This window comes from Nicotiana sylvestris, chromosome 1, assembly GCF_000393655.2.
Source record: "Nicotiana sylvestris chromosome 1, ASM39365v2, whole genome shotgun sequence".
NCBI lineage: Eukaryota > Viridiplantae > Streptophyta > Magnoliopsida > Solanales > Solanaceae > Nicotiana > Nicotiana sylvestris.
In genome coordinates, this window is record NC_091057.1 from 112401840 (window position 1) to 112429697 (window position 27858).

General features: G+C 34.9%; 1 protein-coding gene and 1 pseudogene across 4 annotated transcripts; one reads left to right on the forward strand and one right to left on the reverse strand.

The window, feature by feature from the left end:
- The first annotated feature begins 1637 nt into the window (after positions 1-1637).
- Positions 1638-13817, forward strand: LOC104223133 (uncharacterized). 4 transcript variants are annotated; one of them, XM_070166964.1, is made up of 7 exons: positions 1638-1829; positions 3582-3687; positions 3809-3876; positions 4541-4650; positions 12984-13092; positions 13353-13417; positions 13549-13817. In XM_070166964.1, the coding sequence occupies exons 3-7, from the start codon at positions 3841-3843 to the stop codon at positions 13694-13696; spliced, it is 468 nt and encodes a 155-aa protein (XP_070023065.1). In that variant the 5' UTR covers positions 1638-1829; positions 3582-3687; positions 3809-3840; the 3' UTR covers positions 13697-13817. The 4 variants fall into 4 exon arrangements, with proteins under 4 accessions (XP_070023065.1, XP_070023076.1, XP_070023073.1 ...); XM_070166972.1 differs by lacking the exon at positions 1638-1829 and adding an exon at positions 1869-2018; XM_070166975.1 differs by lacking the exon at positions 4541-4650 and having other exon boundaries at positions 1645-1829.
- A 1486-nt stretch (positions 13818-15303) lies between these two features.
- LOC104222077 (uncharacterized) lies at positions 15304-22065 on the reverse strand (annotated as a pseudogene).
- Between the last annotated feature and the right edge of the window lie 5793 nt (positions 22066-27858).

The following is a 27858-nucleotide window of genomic DNA, read 5'->3' on the forward strand; positions in this document are numbered from 1 at the left end:
TGTAACTAATGAGAAGTCTGAATCATCACAATCAGCTACATTTGAATCCATAATGGCCTTTCCATTGTTATGTTTGGCCTTATTCTTCAACTTCGGACAGTCTTTCTTCCAGTGCCCTTTTTCTCGACAAAAGGCACATTCATCTTTGCTGGGTCTGGATCTTGACTTGGATCTTCCCTTCTTTGTCCTCGTTTGATTTTGAGGACGACCCCTCACAAATAGTGCTTCTCCTTCTCCGCCCTTCTGTTTTTCTCGCTTTCTTTGTTCATAGCTGTACAAAGCCGAACAAACTTCTCTGAGAGAAACTTCGTCATTTCCATGGAGTAGAGTAGTTTCAAGGTGCTCGTACTCATCAGGAAGTGACGCCAACAACATCAAGGCCAAGTCACCATCATCATAAGTTGTATCCATATTTTGCAAATCTGTAACCAACTTATTGAAACTGGTGATATGTTCATTCATCGTGGTACCAGGAACATAGGTGAAGTGAAACAGTCTCTTCTTCATGTACAATTTATTTTGACTGTTTTTCTTCAAAAATTTATCCTCCAGTGCTTTCCATAATTTACTTGCAGAAGTTTCCTTTGTGTATGGATATTTCTGCTCTCTAGCAAGGTAGGATCGAATGGTACCGCAAGCAACACGGTTGATAATTCTCCAATCTTCTTCTCCAATAACATCTGGTTTCTTTTCTTCAATGGCCAGATCTAGCCCTTGTTGAAAAAGGACATCTAGAACCTCGCCTTGCCACATCCCAAAATGTCCGGACCCGTCAAATATTTCGACCGCAAATTTCGCATTTGACACAATTCTTGTCATAAGCGAAGATGCCAATGATGACGTATTGTTGACACTTGATGTAGATTCTTCTTGTTTATTGTCTCCCATCTTTGACACAAATATTATTTAATAGCTGACGACACAAATCAAGATTATTTCCTTTCTGGTGTGGAAGATCAGACTAAGCTGCAACCACAGAGCATACTCAGACAGAACCTTGACTCAGTTACCAAGATAAATCTTTTCTGATGTGGAAGATCAGACTATGCTGCAACCACAGAGCATACTTAGACAGTACCTTGGCTCTGATACCAATTGTTGCGGAAGCCAAATGTATATAGTGTGAATAAGTCACAACTACTATACCAAAAATTATGACAGCCACCAAATAATAAATAAGACAATAAAGCAACAATAAAGGGAACACCAGAATTTACGAGGTTCGGCTAATTTTGCCTACTCCTCGGACACAACCAATATTTTATTTCACTCCAAAAATACAAGTGAAATAATACTAAAGAGAGAAGATACAAATGTCTTAAACAGATGAGAAGGCAAATGAGAGGTGTGTTTAAATCCTAAACATTAAGCCTTCTTTTATAGGGGGAAAATCCCCCAACCCTTCTCTTCCCACCGATGTGGGACAAATAGTTTTGCCAAATTCAACAATAGTTAATAGTGACTGTTCTTCTGCAATACACATAACACATTATTTTATCTGTATGCTTATATTGGTTCGAACAAGAGTTGGAGTCCTTTCTACAAGGCTGAACGCACACACAAAAAAGAAGATAAAGGAACCAAAAATAAAGAGAATGAAAGTTAATGACGTTAAATCCACAAAGCTCTCCCACGTCAAGCAGCAAAATCATCAAATATACTCTTGATAGCCCTTCCTACTTCTTTTGTCTTTTGTGGTTATTAAACTTGATGATCTCCGTTATTGCAGTTACTTAGAGCCTCTTATAGTGGATAAAGAAAAATGCTCATTGGTTCAGTTTCTACTTTCATCATCTTATAGTGGATATGGAACGTCAAGCTTGAGACAAGTAAAAATCTCTTCCTCCTCTTTCCATGTATATTCAAACTGTTCTCATTGATATGTAGATTCTTGTACTAGATCTGAGGTATCAGCAAGAGAGGGTGTATTGTAGTCAATATTTCCATGTCAATATATTTTGTTCGAGATCTTGACATGCTTATTAGGTTATTCCATCATTGATCATGTACTGTGAAAGGTAAAAGTTACAATCTCTCTCAACTCATTTAGTCCATAGAAAGAAGAAAAATAAAGGGCAGTCCGGTGAACAAAGCATCATGCATTCACGCAGGTCCATAGAAACATGTTCTTATATATGCCTTCTCCTGAAAACAATAAAGACTTTTAAAGAAGGAAAAGCTTAAATTTTGCAATCCTGTTCCGGAAAAGCTTAAGTTGTCAATTTCAAGGATGTCTTGGACAGCCGGAAGACATCATAATTCAGTGCAAATTTGCTCGTGGTTTGTTTTTCAGAAGGTTTGATACCGAAACTTGTTAGAAGTTCCTTAATCATAAAGGATTTATGATGGGTAAGGGCTTGACACAGTTTTAAGGTCAGAAGGATATAAAAGGAGCTGGACTAGAGACAATTTACTCTGTTTGCAAGCCTGGAAATCAAAGAGGAATTGTGTTGAGAAAAAGGAATAGATCACATAATAACTCCTAGATCTCTCGGACATGGAACTTAAGCTAAGATTTGCTTCACATGATTTTAAGGCAGTTGCTTTGGGATCTTTACCTTCAGAAGTTTTTAATGAATTGAAAATGTTGGAATGGTGTTTGTAGTTGTTAAGGTTTGAGGAACATTGTTTAAACCCCCATACAGCTCCATCTTCATCTAAATTAGTGCTTGAACATGGCTATCACCCTCACTTTCCTATACTAGTCATATAACTGGAAAGGTTGCTGCCAGTTCTTCTATATACTCTCATTCAGAAGTGCATGGAACTTGACCAAAAGATGTTATTCTCCTTCAAATGATTAAATTCAGCATGTTGGTCAATGGCAATTTTTTGAACAATAGATCATAAACTATAAATTAGCCCCTCTTTGAAGAAGGGGAACACGAAGTTGGGATAAATGGTATGAGAACAAACCTCTATCCCATTCCCCACCACAAAAAAAAAAAAGGAAAGAAAGAGGAATGATCTGCAACAGCACAAGGCTTACATATGATTCTATACCTAGCACCCAAGGGTGTGGCCTATTGGTCAATGAAGTGGGAAGAGAACCACGAGGTTTCAGGTTCAAATCCCATCGGAGGCAAAAATCACTAGGTGATTTCTTTCTATCTGCCTAAACCTTGGTAAGCAGAGTTACCTGGTACCTGTGCTGGTGGGAGGTAGCAGGCACCCAGTGGAATAGTCGAGGTGTACAAGCTGGCCCGGACACCATCATTATAAAAAATAATGATTTTGTACCAATTTATGGTGTCATATATATACTTATAAAACGTTAAACCTTGCATTCCCCAATATATTTTACTCAAATGTCAAGCCTCATCTTGTGAAATTGTCACGTCCCAGATCTGCTTTTGTATTAATGATTATTTTCCTGTTTTAGTCTTCATTTGGTTTTCAAAAAAGCATGTTATTATGTCTATGTTTGACGTCCTAACACCTGTGCATTCAAAAAATTGCGTTTATATATTTACCACACTCAATAATGTTTCCTGTTTTGGGAGCATAAACCTTTGGATCTGCTTGTTAGAGCTATTCCTCTTTTTGCTTGTGTTTGTGAGCTTAACTTCCTTCTACCTCAGTGAACTTCTAAAGGACGCAACGTAGCTTGATCAGTTGATAAGTTACTTGATAAACACGGAAGATTCTGAAGGGGTGGTACTACTCGGGCACAGCACTGGCTGTCAGGTAGGTATTTGTTTCTTTGAATCGACGAATCGAACATTTGATGCTACCCCAAAAAGCATGTAATATCATCATGCACGAAACATGAGGATAGAGGAAGCTGATTTTCTCTATTTGTATACAGGATATTGTGTATTACATGCGCACAAATGCTGCATGCTCCAGAGCAGTATACGTGCAGCCATATTGCAGGTAATACCTGCTTAAAAATTGTAGTTTAAGTTGCCTCTTTTGGTACAAATAAATTCAGTACATGCTTCCTACCATTTTAGCTGAATGTGCTAGCTTACTGTACCTCAATGCTCATGATAGCACATGCAATGGATATGTTCCTTTGAGCTCTAATGGTTTATCCAAATCTCTGTCTTTCTTTAGTGAGGAGAAATTTGTAAAATGGACAAGATTTTGCCTCTTGCTATCTTTATTACTTCATACCTGATATGTGACTCTTGCAGTTACTGGTAAATGACCTACATTTAGTTCGAATGGAGCTAAGGCAGTCTTCAAAGTCATATGCTGTTTGAGTTTTGCAGTTGCTGTGTGTGTGTGGGGGTGGGGGGGGGGGGGATTTGATGAAAATAATGGTGAGATGGGAAGGAGGAAAATATAATTGTTGCGGTCAGTGACTGGCGTTTACAGAAATTCAATTATGAGAGTTCAGGTGCTTTTCTTCTGAGAGAGAATCAAGCTGGCAGTGTAATCTTATCTTGAGGGATCGGTCTTAAGCGTGGTGAATATGGAGACAGCGTTTGGAATAGTATCTGTGTTCTCATAGCCACTTTATGCGGCGAACTTTATGTAATCTGGGTGATGTGCTGCTTTCAGCATCAACCATAATGTTCTTTTGGCTTTTCAGGCTCCAGTTAGCGATCGAGAATACAAAGCCACTCTTCCTGATACTGCTTCTATGATTGACTTGGCCTCAAACATGATAAGTGAAGGTCGTGAATCAGAGTTAATGCCAAGGTAGGCAAATCACTACTAGAAATCCGGTAAAAAGCGACCACAAAAAACGACTAAAGTTGGTCGCTTATAGGCCTAAAAGCGACCAAAAAGCGACCAAACATGCCTGGTCGCAATATTGCTGGTCCCTTTATTTTAGGGACCAAAGTTGGTCGCTAATTAGCGACCAACTTTGGTCTCTAAGGTAAAAGGACCAAATATTCTGATTTTGACTTTAGTGACCAACTTTGGTCGCTATATTAATTTAATAATATAAATTTGGCGACCAAAGTTGGTCTCTACATATGAAATACGTTGTTTTTAATTTATCATTAATCATTAGAAAGCGACCAACTTTGGTCTCTAATCCAAATATTATATTTTAAAATCTGGACAATAGAGACCAAAGTTGGTCGCTAAATTCAAGAATTTAATTTTTTTTAAAGATAAGCGACCAACATTGGTCGCTATATTTCCAGAAATTGTATTTTTTTAATAGAAATCTGGGCAGGTAGCGACCAAGGTTGGTCGCTATTGCCCAGAAAATTATTTTTTTTATAGTGAAATGCGACCAAATAGAGACCAAAGTTGGTCGCTTTTCTTGGTATATTTTTGGCAGAAACTGCCTGTTTTGGCAGCTACACCACCTGCCAGCTTACCAAACATCCTAAACAGGCATTTTATGCCAGCAACAACAACAACAACAATTAAAAGCAACAATCAATAGAACTAACACATTAAGCTAACAAAACTAAGTTAACGCTTATTACAAGCCCATTCGAACTAAAAAGAACTAACACAATAGAACTAAATTTTTTTGTCTAGTTCAAAGTATATAAAGTACTCAAGGAGTGTTCTTTCAGCATCCTCGTCCGAAAGTTGGATTGCCTCGCCCGATTCATTAGGTGGTTGACTGCGTATGAATTCCCCCACGTCAGCTGCATGTGAAGCGAACCTATATGAAAAATTATATATATTGAATTAGTATTTCAAAATTTATATAAAAGTAAATCAAAATACTTAATGAAAAGTAAAAAACTTACATGTATATAGTCGAGGCTCGACCCTCCTTTCTGAATCAGTCTCTTTCTTCTTCTTTACAATACGAGTTTCATTGAATAGCTCATCTTGCTTCATTGGCATCATAAAGCTATCTGGTGGCTTTGGTGATTATCCTCGTGGTACTATTACTCGGGATGAACTTGGATACAGAGAATAACTTGGATACAGTACCTGACAGGGTGTGTCTTTGATCAATTGTTGATATCTATAGCTACAATGATAATGAGAAGGCAACGACATGTGTTTCAAAATAGTGATGGTATAGGTAGGATTTAACATTTCCTAAGTAGATAAAAGAGGTTATAGAGGAATTCTCTATTTCACTTTCCAAGAGGAAAAGAAGTTTGATTGATAGTGACAACGTTGATGAAGACGGAATGTTTTCCGTTGGTCATGGCAGTTCCCATAAAGCGGGGATCATAAGACTCTATGATGACAAAGATTATAGGAAGTTTTGTTCTAAACTTTCTTCCAAGTCTGATCCGTACAAGCTTAATATGATATTGGTGATATTTCTTCGGATTCAGACAATGATTTGACCGACAAAAGTATGGAAATGCTCTTAAAAAGAATTAAAGGTAAAATGTTTTTCTTGGTAGAGAAGGATGCTGAAAAGATTTTACCTTTAATTCTTTTTAAGAGCATTTCCATACTTTTGTCGGTCAAATCATTGTCTGAATCCGAAGAAATATCACCAATATCACATTAAGCTTGTACGGATCAGACTTGAAAGAAAATTTAGAACAAAACTTCCTATAATCTCTGTCATCATAGAGTCTTATGATCCCCATTCTATGGGAACTGCCATGACCAACGGAACACATTCCGTCTTCATCAACCTTGTCACTCTCAATTAAACTTCTTTTCCTCATGGAAAATGAAGTACAAAATTACTCTATAAGCTCTTCTTTTATCTACTTAGAAAATACTAAATTCCTACCTACACCATCACTATTTGAAACACATGTCATTGCCTTCTCATCATCATTGTCGCTAATGAGAAGAACAATTAAAGGCACACTTTGCCAGGTACTGTGTCTTAGTTATTCTTGGTGGAAGTTCTATTGCATGTCTAATAACGTCATCAACCTCTTCTAATAATCCTCCGGCAATCTAAAATTCCAAAACATAAACTAAAAGTTCAATTCATATCCTAAACCTTCAATTCATATCCACAAAAGTTCAAGTCATATCCTAAAGGTTCAACTCATATCGTAAAAAGTTCAAGTCATATCGTAAAATTTCAATTTATATCGTACAAGTTCAATTCACAAGAACAAAACCTAAAAACTAAAAGTTCATCAATTCTTATCCTACGAGTTTAAACATAAACTAAAAGTTCAATTTATATCCTAAAGGTTTAATTCATATCCACAAAAGTTCAAGTCATATCCTAAAAATTCTATTTATATCCTAAAAATTCAACTCATATCCTAAAAGTTTCAATTTATATCCTACAAGTTCAATTCACAAGAACAAAACCTAAAAATTAAAAGTTATATTCATATCCTACGAGTTTAAACATAAACTAAAACTTCAAGTCATATCCTAAAGGTTCAATACATATGCTAAAGGTTCAATTTATTTCCTAAAAGTTCAACTCATATCCTAAAAGTTTTAATTCATATCCTAAAAAGTTCAAGTCATACATAAAAGCTTCAATTTATATCCTACAAGTTCAATTCACAAGAACAAAACCTAAAAACTAAAAGTTATATTCATATCTTACGAGTTTAAACATAAACTAAAACTTCAAGTCATATCCTAAAGGTTCAATACATATCCTAAAGGTTCAATTTATTTCCTAAAAGTTCAACTCATATCCTAAAAGTTTCAACTCATATCGTAAAAAGTTCAAGTCATACATAAAAGCTTCAATTTATATCGTACAAGTTCAATTCACAAGAACAAAACCTAAAAACTAAAAGTTCATCAATTCTTATCCTACGAGTTTAAACATAAACTAAAAGTTCAATTTATATCCTAACGGTTCAATTCATATCCACAAAAGTTCAAGTCATATCCTAAAATTTCTATTTATATCCTAAAAATTCAACTCATATCCTAAAAGTTTCAATTCATATCCTAAAAATTCAATTCACAAGAACAAAACCTAAAAACTAAAAGTTATATTCATATCCTACGAGTTTAAACATAAACTAAAAGTTCAAGTCATATCCTAAAGGTTCAATACATATGCTAAAGGTTCAATTTATTTCCTAAAAGTTCAACTCATATCCTAAAAGTTTCAATTCATATCCTAAAAAGTTCAAGTCATACATAAAAGCTTCAATTTATATCCTACAAGTTCAATTCACAAGAACAAAACCTAAAAACTAAAAGTTATATTCATATCTTACGAGTTTAAACATAAACTAAAACTTCAAGTCATATCCTAAAGGTTCAATACATATCCTAAAGGTTCAATTTATTTCCTAAAAGTTCAACTCATATCCTAAAAGTTTCAACTCATATCGTAAAAAGTTCAAGTCATACATAAAAGCTTCAATTTATATCGTACAAGTTCAATTCACAAGAACAAAACCTAAAAACTAAAAGTTCATCAATTCTTATCCTACGAGTTTAAACATAAACTAAAAGTTCAATTTATATCCTAAAGGTTCAATTCATATCCACAAAAGTTCAAGTCATATCCTAAAATTTCTATTTATATCCTAAAAATTCAACTCATATCCTAAAAGTTTCAATTCATATCCTAAAAATTCAATTCACAAGAACAAAACCTAAAAACTAAAAGTTATATTCATATCCTACGAGTTTAAACATAAACTAAAAGTTCAAGTCATATCCTAAAGGTTCAATACATATGCTAAAGGTTCAATTTATTTCCTAAAAGTTCAACTCATATCCTAAAAGTTTCAATTCATATCCTAAAAAGTTCAAGTCATACATAAAAGCTTCAATTTATATCCTACAAGTTCAATTCACAAGAACAAAACCTAAAAATTAAAAGTTATATTCATATCTTACGAGTTTAAACATAAACTAAAAGTTCAAGTCATATCCTAAAGGTTCAATACATATGCTAAAGGTTCAATTTATTTCCTAAAAGTTCAACTCATATCCTAAAAGTTTCAATTCATATCCTAAAAAGTTCAAGTCATACATAAAAGCTTCAATTTATATCCTACAAGTTCAATTCACAAGAACAAAACCTAAAAACTAAAAGTTATATTCATATCTTACGAGTTTAAGCATAAACTAAAATTTCAAGTCATATCCTAAAGGTTCAATACATATCCTAAAGGTTCAATTTATTTCCCAAAAGTTCAACTCATATCCTAAAAGTTTCAATTCATATCCTAAAAAGTTCAAGTCATACATAAAAGCTTCAATTTATATCGTACAAGTTCAATTCACAAGAACAAAACCTAAAAACTAAAAGTTCATCAATTCTTATCCTACGAGTTTAAACATAAACTAAAAGTTCAATTTATATCCTAAAGGTTCAATTCATATCCACAAAAGTTCAAGTCATATCCTAAAATTTCTATTTATATCCTAAAAATTCAACTCATATCCTAAAAGTTTCAATTTATATCCTACAAGTTCAATTCACAAGAACAAAACCTAAAAACTAAAAGTTATATTCATATCCTACGAGTTTAAACATAAACTAAAAGTTCAAGTCATATCCTAAAGGTTCAATACATATGCTAAAGGTTCAATTTATTTCCTAAAAGTTCAACTCATATCCTAAAAGTTTCAATTCATATCCTAAAAATTCAACTCATACATAAAAGCTTCAATTTATATCCTACAAGTTCAATTCACAAGAACAAAACCTAAAAACTAAAAGTTATATTCATATCTTACGAGTTTAAACATAAACTAAAACTTCAAGTCATATCCTAAAGGTTCAATACATATCCTAAAGGTTCAATTTATTTCCTAAAAGTTCAACTCATATCCTAAAAGTTTCAACTCATATCGTAAAAAGTTCAAGTCATACATAAAAGCTTCAATTTATATCGTACAAGTTCAATTCACAAGAACAAAACCTAAAAACTAAAAGTTCATCAATTCTTATCCTACGAGTTTAAACATAAACTAAAAGTTCAATTTATATCCTAAAGGTTCAATTCATATCCACAAAAGTTCAAGTCATATCCTAAAATTTCTATTTATATCCTAAAAATTCAACTCATATCCTAAAAGTTTCAATTCATATCCTAAAAATTCAACTCATATCCTAAAAGTTTCAATTTATATCCTAGATTTCTATAAACCCTAGATTTTTATAAAATGTTAAATAATGATAAATACAACCTAAACCCTAGGTTTCTATAAAATACAATGTTAAATAATCAATTGAAATACTAGTCATTTGAAACTAATTCATAGCTAATAAACAAAACATTATAAGCTTACACAAAAGATATAAATTGTAATTATAACCTAGAATTTTTAGGAGGTGGAGAAGGAGAGAGACGCAGCAGCGGCAGAGGCGACACGACGGGACGACGACAGCTGGGCGGTGGTCGTTGGTGGCATGGGTGGGGCATCTGGTGCTGGGGGTTGGAAGGGGGGGGGAGGGTTGAGTGTGAGAGAGAAAAGAGAGATTTTGGGAAATTTTTAGAAAGAATGGGAGGGGATCCCGGTTTTGACACTCTGGAATTAAAAATAGCGACCACAGTTGGTCGCTATTTTGTTAGGTAAATCAGTTTTGAATTTTTAGAAATAGCTACCAAAGTTGGTCGCTATTTCTAAAAAAAATTATATTACTCTTAATTCAATTTAAAATTATATATATATGTAGTATAAATTTAGGATTTTAATTCAATTTAAGCTATATATATATATATATAAGCTATATTCGATATAATACTACCTAATACACTTATACTTAGTGCATAGTATAACGTAAGTATATATATTATATATATGTATATATACATAAGCTATATTCGATATAGTATTACCTAATACACTTATACTTGGTGCATAGTATAGCGTAAGTATATATATATATATATATATATATATATATATATATATATATATATATATATAAGCTCTATTCTATATAGTATGACCTAATACACTTATACTCAGTGCATAGTATAGCGTAAGTATATATATATATTATATATATATAAGTTATATTCGATATAATACTACCTAATACACTTATACTTAGTGCATAGTATAGCGTAAGTATATATAGTATATATATAAGCTATATTCGATACAGTATTACCTAATACACTTATACTTAGTGCATAGTATAGCGTAAGTGTATATATTATATGTATATAAGCTATATTCGATACAGTATGACCTAATACACTTATACGCAGTGCATAGTATAGCGTAAGTATATATATATTATATATATATATAAGCTATATTCGATACAGTATGACCTAATACACTTATACTCAGTGCATAGTATAGCATAAGTATATATATATATATATATATATTATATATATAAGCTATATTCGATATAATACTACCTAATACACTTATACTTAGTGCATAGTATAGCGTAAGCATATATATTATATATATATATATATATATATATATAAGCTATATTCGATACAGTACTACTTAATACACTTATACTCAGTGCATAGTATAGGGTAAGTATATATATTATATATATATATATATATATATATATATATATATATATAAGCTATATTCGATACAGTATTACCTAATACACTTATACGCAGTGCATAGTATAGCGTAAGTATATATATATTATATATATATATAATCTATATTCGATACAGTATTACCTAATACACTTATACTTAGTGCATAGTATAGCGTAAGTATATATATTATATATGTAAGCTATATTCGATATAATATTACCTAATAGACTTATACTCAGTGCATAATATAGCGTAAGTATATATTTTATATATATATATATATATATATATATATATATATATATATAGAGAGAGAGAGAGAGAGAGAGAGAGACACGCACGATTCATAGTACTATTCATCCCTTGTATTACAAAAGTATTAACGGCTTATATTTATATTATTTAGATAGTAAATACAAAAGTGATTTTTAATTTTGACCATTGTTGACCTGAATAGAGACCAACTTTGGTCGCTATTTATTCAAGAATTTAGTTTAGCGACCAAAGTTGGTCGCTATATTTAAATCAGATTTAATTATATTTCATATAATATTTAAATTAATAATATAATTATTAAAATAACTGGGCCCCATTTAAGCGATCAAAGTTGGTCGGTATCTGCCTACCCTTTAAGTAGCAACCAACGTTGGTCGTCATTTTTATATTATATATATTTATATTTTATAATTTTTTTAAAATAATAATATAATTATTAAAATTTTGTAGGTGGGTCCCACTTTAGCGACCAACATTGGTCACTAATCTCAGTAAATGTTTGACCAAGAAAGTCTGACCAGTCCAATCAACATTTTGACTAATATAGCAACCAAGTAGCGACCAATCTTGGTCGCTATTTTGTTTCTTTTATTTATTTTATTATTTTCGCTAGTTTAGCGACCAACTTTGGTCGCTTTTTCCCACAGACCAATTTTGGTCGCTAAATTTTGGTCGCTTTTTTCCGGATTTCTAGTAGTGAATCCAGATGCCCCAATTGCTGCCTTTAGGTAAGGACGATGATGAAGTCCAGTTACTTTCCCATATACTGCACTCTACCACTTCATGATCATGGTTTCTACTGAATCTTAATTCAAAGGAGGTCAACTACAACAACAACAAAAAACCCAGTAATCTCACGAGTGGGGTCTGCGGAAGGTAGTATGTACGCAGACCTTATCCCTACCTTGTGGAGGTAGAGAGGCGATTTCCGATAGACCTTAGGCTCAGGAAAAACATAGTTACAGCATAGTGGAAACGAAAAAAAGAAAAAAGGAGGTCTTCTATATGCATTAAAAAGCATGCTCCAAGTTAGTTTATTACAATTACGAAGTTATGATAATGGACAATAATTATCAAATAAAAACCGTGAATTAATTGCAATAAGACACCTTTTCCTGCTATTCGTTCAACTGGAATTTTATAATAAGGCAAGATATTGAGGATGACGTGGAAAATGCCTCACAATGAAGAGGTCCTTCAGAAATTTTTAGCGGAGTTCTTCCACTGAGGCATAAGTGGATTCTCTGGCATATACGATACCAGAAAAGAAGGCCATCATAGATATGATAGAGGTCTGAACAAGAAGTTGGATTTCCTGTTTGGAATCTCAAGTCTTTGCTTACTCTTTTCTACACATGGTTGCCTTCCTAATAATGATATTTTTGACAGATATCACTCACTTTGCACATACAATGGCGAGGACGACTTGTTCAGTTCTGACTTTAGTGATGACCAGCTGAAGCAAAGACGGGGGCACATGTCTAACACTCCTTGTCAGGTTGAGACCAAAGTCCCTTCAATTCTCGAAAGCTAATTTTCCTTTTAGTTTACTATGTAGAAAAACTTTAGTTTAGGTCCGAGCAATTTATGTTACTTTTTTAAGTGTTACATGGCAAAAGAAAGAAACAGACATGGTGAATTTCATGGTGAATTTCCTGGATAAAATGTCCCTCTTGACATTTTCCACTTAGGCCTAGAAATTTCAATCTGCTTACAAGGACAAAATGGCAGGTTCTGATTCTCACCTATTCTCTGCAGGTTATATTTTCCATGGGTGACGAGTACGTTCCAGATTATGTTGACAAGAAAGCGTTGGTTGATAGGCAAGCACAAAACCTTATACAGTTTGTGATGATCTCAGTGCAGTAATGCTTTTTTATGTGTTTTCTCATACATTTATCCTCATGATTACTGGACCATAGTTCTTGTCAACGCATTTTTTAACTTGGTGCAGATTGTGTAGAGCAATGGGTGGTGCTGAAAAAGTTGAAATTGAACATGGGAACCATTCTCTATCTAACAGAGTTGCTGAAGCTGTTGAAGCCATAATGAGCTTCGTCAAGCGAGAAGGTCCGAGCGGGTGGGATGATCCATGGAACTAAACGGGTTGATCCTGCAACTTGAATGAATTATTTTGCCTTTACATTCTTTATTTCTATGTATCCTATCAGTTACATGTACACTGCAGATTGAGGAAAGTACAATATTATTTGTCTTTAGCTAGCGAATGGTAGGCTAGAAGAGCATATCATTTCTTTCCATTCTTTTGTCATGAATTTTGGAATTGATTCTTCGCAAGATTGGAAATTAGCAATGGGAATTGAAAATTTATCTTTCTTTTATTGGAGTAATTTTGTGGATTCTTGGATCTGAACATTTTTATTGTAAAAGGTTGTGCTGTCATGTATATTTATTCCGGAAAGAAAGCACAATCGTGCTTTTCTTTAATTATTTGACATGTACTTTTGATTTGTTAGTTTGCTACATTTGTTTGTGTCTAGTTTCTAGCTTGGATAGTTTCTCGGTGTAAAAGAAAAAGAAAAATTTGTATATGTTCTTATATTAAAAATTTAAGGGATCGTTTGGTTTGCAAACAAGTTTTACTGGGATTATGATGTGGGATTATACTACGAGGATTAAATAATGATTATTATTATTACTATTATTATTATTTAATGGATATACTTTTTATGGTAGATGTTTGTTTGTAGGATTAAAACTGGAATATATGGTGTACAAACGGAGACGGAATCAGGATTTGAAATTTATGGGTTCTGAATTTATCACGGGATTGATAACTTATCTTAGTTATTGGGTTCACAATTATATATTATACATATTTAATGAATTTTCTATTACAAATACAATGCAGTCAATGCTTAAGCAAAAGTGTTGTGTTAGGTTTTTTTTTTTTACGGTGGATAAGTTTGAAATAAACTTTTATTTTAAATTTTAACTTTGACCATCTTAAAGTACTTTTGAGAGAAAGAACTTTAGAGAGAATAATTTTGGAGATTGACATTCTGGAAAGAAGATTTTGGAGATTGATATCATGGTCATCTGGTTGATTTATCCTCGAATTAGCTAACCTCGTGATTGTTGTTTCATATTAAATGTGATATAAAAGTAATATAGTGGTGTGGTATAACAAATCCCAAGATTAGTTAAACCGAAATCATCAAGTTTCAATGAAGCAGAGGATAAAAGAATTGGGATTTTGATTTATTTATTTCTCAAAGTGAATGTCACTCTTAGAGAAGGTTCTCTTGTTATTTCACACAAGATATTTTTCGTCTAGCTTTTGACTTAATAAAATGTGATCTACTTGCAAAAAACTAATGTAGCAAGTTGGCTTGTAAATGAAATAAATGGTAATAGTAATTCTCAGATCTACAATAGTCCAAGCAAATGGGACTACAAGAAGCTCAAAAATGAATAGTATAATATACAACACTATTCTTTAATATTCCCCTATACAACCTTTAGTATTGGCACTAGACCTGGAGATGACTACAACGTGGAAGTAGTTTCAGAAAACATAATGACAGTAAACTACAGATAGACAGATCAAAAATAGCACCAAACTTCTTTCACCCTACTCTCACCCACTTTTCCTCTCGCAAAAATCTATCAGCCCAGCTTGAAATGCACCATCCAAACGCTTGAAACCAGAGACAATGCGCCGTTTACCATCAACACTAGCCACCTTCTATCGTCCACATAATGCATTGAGCAGTACATGACCAAGCATGAGGTCCACAAAGTACTGGTGTCCAATCTGGCCATCCCTCCACTTCAGCTTGGCAGGAGCACGGCCATAATGCACCCCGTCATTGCATCGATTGTCATAGTGCCACGGATAAGTCATGTCAAAATCATCAATTACGCGATCAACTAAACCGTATGCCCTCAACTTATCCAAGACTACCCCATTGAAGGCCTCCATTTTATTTGGATTGAATGCCAATCTTCTAGCGTATCCGCCTGTGGTGACTGTGGTCCTATATATGACTTCTGGTAGTGTCAACCCTCTCTGTCTTATCTCATTGAATACTTCAGCCCAGAATGATGCAGCATAGTCGGCGCCTTTAATGAAATGCCTAAGGCTAGACCAATACACTCCGTCGTGTAAGCCCGAATTCATGATTATAGTGTCTGGAACAACATTTCCAGAGAAGTACCCTTTCAGAAGTTCTCTATAATCAGCATCTGCCAACGAATTCAAGCCTCGATACTTGCCTGTCTCGTTAGGATGCCCGTTGTAAATGTTAGTAAATCGAACTGTTTGTGATGGATTCCTCAGGTTGCTAATGTTCATATCAACTCTTCTTGGGACATCCTTCATATCATTCACATCTAAAATGAAATTAAGGATGTTTCTCACTGTATCACAGTGATTCGAATCACCCCACCAGAAAATCCAGCGATCCTTCAAACAGTTCCAGGCTTCTTCACTTGAGAACATCTTGAATGAACAATGTGTTGAATATACCCAACCATTGCTCTCCAACAACCCAAGGGTGTTGCGGAAGCCAAATGTATATAGTGTGAATGAGTCACAACTACTATACCAAAAATTATGACAGCCACCAAATAATAAATAAGACAATAAAGCAATAATAAAAGGAACACCAGAATTTACGAGGTTCGGCCAACTTTGCCTACTCCTCGGACACAACCAATATTTTATTCCACTCCAAAAATACAAGTGAAATAATACTAAAGAGAGAAGATACAAATTCCTTAAACAGATGAGAAGGCAAATGAGAGGTGTGTTTAAATCCTAAACATTAGACCTTCTTTTATAGGGGGAAAATCCCCCCAAACTCAAAAGCCCACCGATGTGGACAAAGAATTTGCCAAACTTCAACAAATCTCCACCTTGGCAAAATTCCACATCTTCAATTTTCTCTCAATAACAAATTTCAAATTTTTGATTGTGTCTAAATCTTCAATCTTCAGTGTTCAACAATGTTGATCAAATCCAAACAATGTTGAAATTTGATCGCAGTCACCACCTTAGTTAGCATATCAGCAGGATTCTCCGTAGTATGAATTTTCTTCACTGTGACTCCTCCTTCTTCTATGATTTCTCGTACGAAATGATACCGAACATCAATATGCTTCGTCCTTGCATGATAAACTTGGTTCTTCGCTAATTGAATAGCACTTTGACTATCACAAAAAATTGTGATACCTTTTTGTTCAACACCAAGCTCCTTTAGCAATCCTTGAAGCCAAATTGCCTCCTTCACAGCCTCTGTAATAGCCATGTACTCTGCCTCTGTTGTAGACAAAGCAACTGTTGACTGCAAAGTAGACTTCCAACTAACTGGTGCCTTTGCAAAAGTAAACACATAACCAGTAGTTGATCTTCGTTTGTCCAGATCACCCGCAAAATCTGAGTCACAATATCCAACTACAGACTGATTGTCTTCCTGCTCAAAAACTAACCCGACATCTACAGTATTATGAATATACCGTAGAATCCACTTCACAGCTTGCCAATGCTCCTTCCCTGGATTGTGCATATATCTGCTAATAACTCCAACAGCTTGTGAAATGTCAGGCCTTGTGCAAACCATTGCATACATCAAGCTACCAACAACATTTGCGTATGGTACCTTTGACATATACTCTCGTTCAGCTTCATCCATTGGCGACATAGTAGTACTTAGCTTAAAATGGGAAGCAAGTGGAGTACTAACTGGCTTAGTCTTGTCATCTATGCCAAAACGTTGAAGTACTCTCTTCAAATATTCCTTTTGAGATAAACAGAGTTTCTTTGAACGTCTATCTCTAATTATCTCCATGCCAAGAATTTTCTTTGCCTCACCCAAATCCTTCATCTCGAACTCCTTCTTCAGTTGAATCTTCAACTTATCAATTTCTTCCGAATTCTTGGAAGCTATCAACATATCATCAACATATAGGAGAAGATATACAAAGGAACCATCTTTAAGCTTGTGCAAATACACACAATGATCGTATTTGCTTCTCTTGTACCCTTGCCGCAACATAAACTCGTCAAATCGCTTGTACCATTGTCTAGAAGATTGTTTCAATCCGTACAACGATTTTTCAAGTTTGCACACCATATTTTCTTTTCCAGCAACTTTGAATCCTTCTGGCTGAGTCATGTAGATTTCCTCCTCCAAGTTTCCATGTAAAAATGCAGTTTTTACATCCATCTGAACTAGTTCCAAATCCAATTGTGCTACCAAAGCCAACATAATTCTAATGGAGGAATGTTTTACAACTGGAGAAAATACTTCATTGTAATCAATTCCCTCCTTTTGAGCATATCCTTTGGCCACCAATCTTGCTTTGTAGCGAACATCTACTTGGTTAGGAAATCCTTCCTTCTTTGCAAATACCCATTTGCACCCAATTGCTTTCTTTCCCTTCGGGAGATTGGCCAATCTCCATGTATGATTCTGATGAAGGGACTGTATTTCATCATTCATGGCAATCCTCCACTTATCTTCTTCTGAACTTTGGACAGCGTCTTTATAAGTAGTAGGAACATCATCAGCTACAATTGAGGTTGCACAAGCAACCGTCTCTATGAGACGAACAGGTTTCGTTATTGTTCTTTTTGGCCTGCTGGTTGCTATTGATTCAAGTTGTTGTTGAGGTTCCTGAGTTGGAATCTCCTCTACTGGCTCTCCTTCCAGAGGGTAATCTTCATTTGTTTCCTCCTCTGCTTCTTGTGTAGGAAAAATAAATTTTCCCTCAAACTCCACCTGCTTAGAAGCACCTTTATTTTGTTTGGTATCTTCTGTTACCTTATTTACCATAGCAGATTCATCAAAGGTAACATCCCTGCTGAATATTACTTTCTTTGTCATAGGACACCATAAGCGATATCCTTTGACTCCAGAAGTAATTCCCATAAAAATAGCCTTCTTTGCCCTTGGATCCAATTTTGACTCTGTCACATGATAATATGCAGTTGAGCCAAACACGTGCAAAGAGTCATAATCTACAGCAGGCTTTCCATACCATTTTTCAAATGGTGTCTTGCCATCAACAGCAGCAGATGGTAAGCGATTAATGATGTGGCATGCATATGTAACTGCCTCAGCCCAAAATTCTTTGCCCAAGCCAGTATTGGACAACATGCACCGTACCTTCTCCAGCAAGGTCCGGTTCATACGTTCTGCCACTCCATTCTGTTATGGTGTATGTCTAACAGTGAAGTGTCGGACGATACCATCATTTTCACAGACCTTATTGAAATGATCATTTTTGTATTCACCTCCATTGTCTGTGCGAATACACTTGATCCCCCTGCCTGTTTGATTCTCCACCATCGTCTTCCATTTGAGAAAAAATCTCAGCACTTCATCTTTGCTCTTCATTGTATACACCCATACTCTTCGGGAAAAATCATCAACAAAGGTTACAAAATAGTGCTTCCCACCCAATGAAGGTGTTTTGGAAGGACCCCAAACATCAGAGTGTACATAATCCAAAATGCCTTTAGTATTATGGATCGCTGTACCAAATTTAACCCTTGTCTGTTTCCCTTTGACACAATGCTCACAAAACTCCAAGTTGCAAGCCTTTACTCCTTTTAACAATCCTTGATCTGATAGAGTTTTCAAGGATTTTCCTCCAGCATGTCCCAAGCGCATGTGCCATAGCTTGGTTGCTTCTGCCTCTTTGTCGTCACTGGATGTCACTGTCGCTGTCCCAATAACTGTACTGCCACGATAGCGGTACATATTATTATTCTTCCGATTAGCCTTCATTACCACTAGTGCACCGGAGCATACTCTCATCACTCCATTTTCTGCAATGATTTTGAACCCTTTTGATTCTAGGGCTCCTACAGAGATGAGATTCTTCTTCAAATTCGGTACAAATCGAACATCTGTTAATGTTCTGATCATTCCATCATTGTTCTTTAATCGTATTGAACCAATGCCATATGAGGTAAGAGTGTTGTTATCCGCTGTGTGGATGACTCCATATTCTCCTTCTTGAAATTCCACAAACCAATCCCTGTTGGGACACATATGATAGCTACAAGTCGAGTCCATCAACCATATGTCTGATGATGTTGATGACTCTGTTGTAACTAATGAGAAGTCTGAATCATCACAATCAGCTACATTTGAATCCATAATGGCCTTTCCATTATTATGTTTGGCCTTATTCTTCAACTTCGGACAATCTTTCTTCTAGTGCCCTTTTTCTCGACAAAAGGCACATTCATCTTTGTTGGGTCTGGATCTTGACTTGGATCTTCCCTTCTTTGTCCTCGTTTGATTTTGAGGACGACCCCTCACAAATAGTGCTTCTCCTTCTCCGCCCTTCTATTTTTCTCGCTTTCTTTGTTCATAGCTGTACAAAGCCGAACAAACTTCTCTGAGAGAAACTTCGTCATTTCCATGGAGTAGAGTAGTTTCAAGGTGCTCGTACTCATCAGGAAGTGACGCCAACAACATCAATGCCAAGTCACCATCATCATAAGTTGTATCCATATTTTGCAAATCTGTGACCAACTTATTGAAACTGGTGATATGTTCATTCATCGTGGTACTAGGAACATAGGTGAAGTGAAACAGTTTCTTCTTCATGTACAATTTATTTTGACTATTTTTCTTCAAAAATTTATCCTCCAGTGCTTTCCATAATTTACTTGCAGAAGTTTCCTTTGTGTATGGATATTTCTGCTCTCTAGCAAGGAAGGATCAAATGGTACCGCAAGCAACACGGTTGATAATTTTCCAATCTTCTTCTCCAATAACATCTGGTTTCTTTTCTTCAATGGCCAGATCTAGCCCTTGTTGAAAAAGGACATCTAGAACCTCGCCTTGCCACATCCCAAAATGCCCGGACCCGTCAAAAATTTCTACCGCAAATTTCGCATTTGACACAATTCTTGTCATAAGCGAAGATGCCAATGATGACGTATTGTTGACACTTGATGTAGATTCTTCTTGTTTATTGTCTCCCATATTTGACACAAATATTATTTAATAGCTGACGACACAAATCAAGATTATTTCCTTTCTGATGTAGAAGATCAGACTAAGCTGCAACCACAGAGCATACTCAGACAGAACCTTGACTCAGTTACCAAGATAAATCTTTTCTGATGTGGAAGATCAGACTATGCTGCAACCACAGAGCATACTTTGACAGTATCTTGGCTCTGATACCAATTGTTGCGGAAGCCAAATGTATATAGTGTGAATGAGTCACAACTACTATACCCAAAATTATGACAGCCACCAAATAATAAATAAGATAATAAAGCAATAATAAAAGGAACACCAGAATTTACGAGGTTCGACCAACTTTGCCTAGTCCTCGGACACAACCAATATTTTATTTTACTCCAAAAATACAAGTGAAATAATACTAAAGAGAGAAGATACAAATGCCTTAAACAGATGAGAAGACAAATAAGAGGTGTGTTTAAATCCTAAACATTAGGCCTTCTTTTATAGGGGGAAAATCCCCCCCAAACTCAAAAGCCCACCGATGTGGGACAAAGAATTTGCCAAACTTCAACAAAGGGGCCATCACACCATGGTTTTTGGCATGGGAAATTTGGTTCTTGACATCTGTATCGCCCGTCATTGCTAATTGGACAGCTATTATTCTTAGCATGACGAGTCCATCGACCAGACCACGCATCTCTAACAAGATCTGACTTCTTGCATTGAGATATTCAGGTAATTCAACAGAGGATTTGGAGAACTTGACTGGGATCACACGGAGAACCTTGTCATATGCAAATCTTTCAGGCGAAAACTTCAAGCCTTCATAATGTCGAAATAGTAGAATAACCGTAAGATTGTAATCCCCAGCAAAATTAGGATGGACTTGCAGGGAAAACTGGTAAGTACCATTGCCTCCATGTTTCACCAGCAAGATCAGTCTCAAAATAATCACCACCCAAACAATGAGATTTACCGGAATCATCCAATGCATGGAAAACAAACTCATGAATATCACCTGTTGACAATACAACGTTTTCGCGACCATCCAAAGCTGGAATCTTTACATCCACAGTTCTTGATTCCCTACATGGCTCACCTCCAGGAGCCAACCAACTAGTAAGAACATTTGATGAATAGTTTGCCTCTAATTCAGCTGAAATCCACCTATGAACTCTCGGCCTTGAAACCTCTACCAATTCTGGTTCCTTATGTGACACATTTGTCACTATTTCAAGACTGAAATCAGGGGCATTACCTTGATTCTCAGTCAAAATAATCTGTTGAGGTTCAACTTTAGGAGGTAAAGTTTCTCGGGCAAAATCTTGGTTCAGATTCTGATGAGTATTTACAGAATGGGGTCTAAGAGAAATATTGGTAAAGCTGAAATCTTTAAAGGTAGGACTAAACTTTCCTGAACTATTCACCTTCAACAGAACAAAATCTCTCTGAAAATTACCCACGTTCACCCCATAAAATGACCATACAATCAAGAATCTAAGTAAAAGAGCCATTGTCAGTATCTTAAACCGCCATTGAACCTTGGGGGTTATTTGACCTCATAACCCACCCAATATTTGCAGCTTTCTCATGCATCTCAGCAGAAAACATATTGACAATGCTTACACAGTTACACAGAACTAACTGTACATGCACATTTCAAACTTGTCCAAGTTCGTAGAGATGATACAAAGAATGCAACGTGAGAGTTATTAGTATTACCACATAACAAGTAAAAGTATATTAATTGCACAAAATATCATAGTCTAGATCACGTGAGATTGATTAGTTTTGACCACATTACAAGTAACTATATTATTTTGCACAAAATGTCATTGTCTAGATCAAGTGATTGAAACATAAGATCTTCATTATATTTATTTCATTCATCGTACTATGCACAAATAAATTGATGAATGAAAAGTTAAATCAATTAGTACGTTAGTGATATTATACAAATAGCGTCGTTCGGTCATCGTGTATTATAAAGGCATGTAATCAATCATAACTAAAAATAATAGACTCATTTTTAGAAAAGAGAAATTTTAACCTAAGTAATACAAAAATTTATTAAAATGACATAACTGGAGTATAAACGTCGGTAACCATTTATGGAATTGTTTAATCAAATAATGTAAACGCAAAGAGTTGATGGAGTGGCGTGTAAGGCAAAATTTGTATGTGAGTGGCAAGCCGCAGCAGCAGATTCTTCTTATGAGAAAGGAAATTAACTTGAAAATCAATGATAGCTTCAGCGCAACGATACCATTTTTGTCGGTACAGTACTACCTGAATGATCTTCTGCCCATGCCTGATGGCTCATATTCTCAACAGAACCTTCTCTCCCTCTGCTCTCCGCACATGGGAGGAGAGTCGGGGAAAAGTCCCAAAATAATGAGTGTAAAAAACAGATATTTACCATAATTAATTTTTCTTCCCAAAACAGTTATTTTGCTTGTTATTTTCTTGGATAAAAAGGTTTTGACTTTTACAAATTTCCTTGATATTTCTTTCTTATTGAGCAGCATCTATAACCTATGAGGAGAATTTTCAGGACAAGTGTTATCGTGCTACTTGTGTTTGCCTATTTGTGAGGTTGTTTTCTCTATAATTTTGTGCTTTCTTTAATATAGTAGATTGCTATCTTAGCTTGTGGACGTAGGCCAATTGATCGAACCACGTTAAATATTTGTGTCTTTTTTAGTATTTTTCTCTTTTATTTCCTGATTTATCGTTGTTCAAGATTTATTTTATTAGCTTATGCGTGACATCTGATTATTTCAATCCCAACAATATTTTGAATCTTACAAAATAAGATAATTACCTGCTACAATGAATAAAGGTGATCAGGTGATGTGAAACATGCTTACACTGACGCATGTATATAACTATGGGCTTAAGTGCTTATAATTTAGAAGAAGAAAAAACGAAGAAAAAAGAGTTATTTAGCTTTTTCTAATGGTAGTTATTTTCCAATTTAGTTTTGTTAGCATTGAAAGCTTAGTGTATATTTATTCAAGAACTAAGGATCGTTTGGTACGGGGATAATTAAGGATAATAATTATAGGATAAAAGTTGGGATTGTATTTATAGGTCTTGGGATAAATCGTGGGATTAGTTATCAACTTAATTAGTCAGCGTAATCACTTTTCAGCCTTCCTATTAGGGCTTGGCCACTTTTTGTATTGTAATGATAAAGTAGCCAGACATTTTTCCCCAACTAAACCACAAAATGCTCTCTCTAGTATTTGGTACGGGAGTTCGAAGCTTTAACAAGTGGGACCTAGTGTGGAACCCTAGTAAATTATTGTAGAATTTTCAAAATTCAGCAATTTTGAAGTTTTACTATTATAAAATTCAAAATTCATGAACGATTTCTTGTTTTTAAATCTTTACTAGTGCAAAATCCAGAAAATTTTAGAAATAATTCAGGATTTTTTTATTCATATTATACTTCAGCAATTTTTAACCATTAAATACAAAATTCAGGAAAAATTGCTGGTTTTTGAACCTTTACATTTACTAGTATAAAATTCAGGAATAAATCATGATTTTTGAATTCACGTTACACTTCAACAATTTTTAACCTTTAAATATAAAATCGAGGAAAAATTACTAGTTTTTGAACTTTTAGTGCAAATCCAGGAAAGATTCATGATTTTTGTATTCACATTATACTTCAACAATTTTAAATTTTTAACTACAAAATCCAGGAAAAATTACTATTTTAGGCCTTTTTCTAGTGCAAAATCCAGGAATGATTTATAATTTTTAAATTCACATTGTATTTCAGTAATTTTTAACCTTTAAATACAAAATCCAGGAAAAATTACTCATTTTGAACCTTTACTAGTGAAATCTAGGAACGATTCATGCATTTTGAATTCACACTATACTTCAACAATTAAGAACTATTGCTTCAGATTATTAAAGTCTAGGAACAATTACTGGATTTTGAAATTACAAATATTCAAAGTCCAGTAATCGTTCCTAGAGTTGATCCGTATTTTAGATAAGGATATTTTTTGTCCAGACTTGTATTTTCGTATTAATAAGTGCCTATTTTACAATGACAATTTTAAATACGGCTAAACTCTAATAGCCGACCTAAGAAGTAGTAAGTTATCAATTTCTCACTTAGTTATCCCATGTAAAAAATAGAATAGGTACTTCCGTGAGATATCTTACCTCGTAGGATATTTTTAACTATCCATTATTGTACCAAACGACCTCAAACGATTTTGTGATGACCTAAAAGGTCATCTCGTGTGTTAAGACCCAATTCGGGGTTCCTAGGCCTTGAAAACCTCATTTTCTTTATCCTCGATTTGCGTGCGTAGTCCGGACGTGTAGTAAAATATGGGACTTGGGCATATGCTCGGAATTGAATTGCGAGGTCCCTAGCCCGAGAAATAAATTTTTGAAGAAAATTGTTTGTTAAAAAATATAAGAATTTTTAGAAATGGAATAATGTATAATCTCGTTAGTATCGGGCCCGTATTTTAGTTTCGGAGCCCGGTACAAGTTTAATATTGTATTTAAGTCATATCTGTGAAATTTAGTGAGAAACGGGACTGATTTGACGTAATTCGGACGTCCGGTTGTGAAAAATAGAAATTTTAATTTCTTAAGGATTTCATGAGTTTTGGTGTTAAATTCGTTGTTCAAGATGTTATGTTGTCAATTTGATTGCACGAGCAAGTTCATATGATATTTTTAGACTTGTGTGCATGTTTGGTTTGGAGCCCCGAGGGCTCGGTTGAGCTTTCGATAGGCCACGAAGTGTCTTGGACTTAGGAAAATATTGCTAGCATGCTTCAGTTGTTGCAGGCCTCTGATCTCACAATTGTGAGATCAGGCATCGTAATTGCGAGTCCTGCAGGGTCCGCATTTGCGAGCCTTTCATAGCAAATGCGATTAGAAGGCTATGCTAGCATAGTTCGCAAAGGCGAACAAAACTTCGCAAATGCGAAGGGAGTCTGGGTGGGGAACGGATCACAAATGCGATCATTTGTTCGCAAATGCGAGGTCTGTGATCGCAAATGTGACACTTTCCTCGCATTTGCAAAGGCAACAGGAATTGTGAAGGCTTCGCAATTGCGATAGCCCTTTCGCAACTGCGAGCTTCGCATTTGCGAAGCTCTAGTCGCAAATGCGACATCTACAACTATTCAAAACATAACTTAGACGGGATTTTGAACTTATTTCTCAAATTTTCAAACCCTAAGCTTCAAGAGGCAATTTTCTAGAGAGTAGTTCTTCCCCAAATCATATGTAAACGATTTCCAGTTCATTTCTTTCAACCTATTTCATCTTTAACAAGATTGCATCACAAAATTTAGGGATTTTCGTGGGAAATTCGGTATTTTTGGGTAGAATTTATGAACTTCAAAATTTGGGTTTTTAGACCTCAAATTGAGGTCGAATTCCAAAACCAATTATATATCCGAGCTCGGGGTGAATGGTTAATCGGGTTTTGGTCCGAACTTCGAGTTTTGACCAAGCGGGCCCGGGGCCGGTTTTTCACTTTTTGGGGAAAATATTGGAAAATCTATAATCATGCATTAGAATTGGTTTCTTTAGCATTAATTGATATTAATAAGTTAATTATGCATAGATACAAGCGGATTGAAAGTGGAAACTAAGGGAAAAGAGGAATTTGAGGCTTGAGTTTGGATGGAATGGAGGTAAATGTTGTGGCTAACCTTAGCTTGAGGTATTAGGTGTTGTTGCCTTATTTGCTACTTGTTTAGTTGTTAAATACGACGTATAGGTGTGGTGACGAGTATCTATACGTTGTTGTCGGGTCATAGCATGTGAGTGAGTCTTATACTTGTGACCGGTGTGTCCCTTTATACGTATTGTTCCTGCTGAAACTAGTTAATACTCATGTTAAACAAGTCTTACTATGTTTTTTCCTGGTTTTGGATATTGGTTGAGTATTGGCTCAAGTTGAGATTTATGTTATAAAATTAAATGATAAAACGAAGTTATTTGATTGTGATGCCTTTGCCAGATTGTTATTATTTTTGTAGTTGCTTATGGTGAGGAATAGTGATAAAGCACGAAGGGTGATGTTGTGCACATTTGTATTTATGCATATGGCGAGGAAGAGCGATAAAGCACGAAGGGTGATGTTGTGCATATTTACATTATTCATATGGTGAAGAAGAGTGATAAAACACGAAGGATGATGCCGTGTGTCACACCTCCTTTTTCTACCTCGAAAGAGGTATAGGGGAATTTTTTTCAATTAAAGTGACAAAATCGAAACGGGATTATTTATTCAAATTCAGAGTCTCCACTTGGGATAATTTATGGTGTCCTAAGTCACCGGTTTAAAATCTCGAATCGAGGAAGTTTGACTCTTATTTATGGTCTGCGAACACAAAAATCCGGTAAGGAATTCTGTTAACCCAGGAGAAGTCGTTATGCATTCCGGAGTTCTGTGGTTTTAGCACGGTCACTCAACTATTATTATTGGCCTAATTATCTGACTAATCACATGTTTTATACCTATTGTGCATTTTTAACCTTCTAACCACTTTTAATATTTTTTTTAAGAAAATTCATAATTGTCATACACTTGTTTGTTTGTTTTTTTTGAAAATAAAACACATCATAAATCATGCTACATGAAATGCACATGCGGTTCACGACATGTTTAATTTATTTAACGAAAATTGAAGTCGGGTCACATGAAATGTGCACCTGAATTTGGAAATTATATATCGTAACCATGTCATGGGAACCGTACCCATAGCTACGACGAGTTATTATTAATCACGCCTAAAGCAAGCTACGATGTTTGATCATCATTAGTTGTGTTTTTATCTTATACCAAATATGAACTAAATTAATGCACAATTACAATATCAAAGATTAGCTATTTATATACAAGTGCATACATATTAAAGGAAAGCAATTGTGTCATTTGAAATAACATGATATATAAAAAAAAGGTCAACACAGAGATAAACAGAGGCATTCAAGCAGCCTCAGTTTCGGATATTGTAACTTCATTTTGAATACGTATATTGTAACCTTTATAGTGATGCCACGATTGAGAGAAAACAACATATGGGAAGTTATTCAGTTTCCCATCATTATCGCTTAGACCTACACAACTACATTGTATCTGCAGGTAAAAGAGCACTTGAGCATTGAATAAACTAGTGCACTGAGGTTCACAAGCCTTATACCATATCACGAACTAAACGAACAAATTTGTGTTCTATTAGGGAAAAGAGGACAGAGCTTTTACTTGCTTTTATATTAAGTATTATGATCATTAGCTACATTTTAAT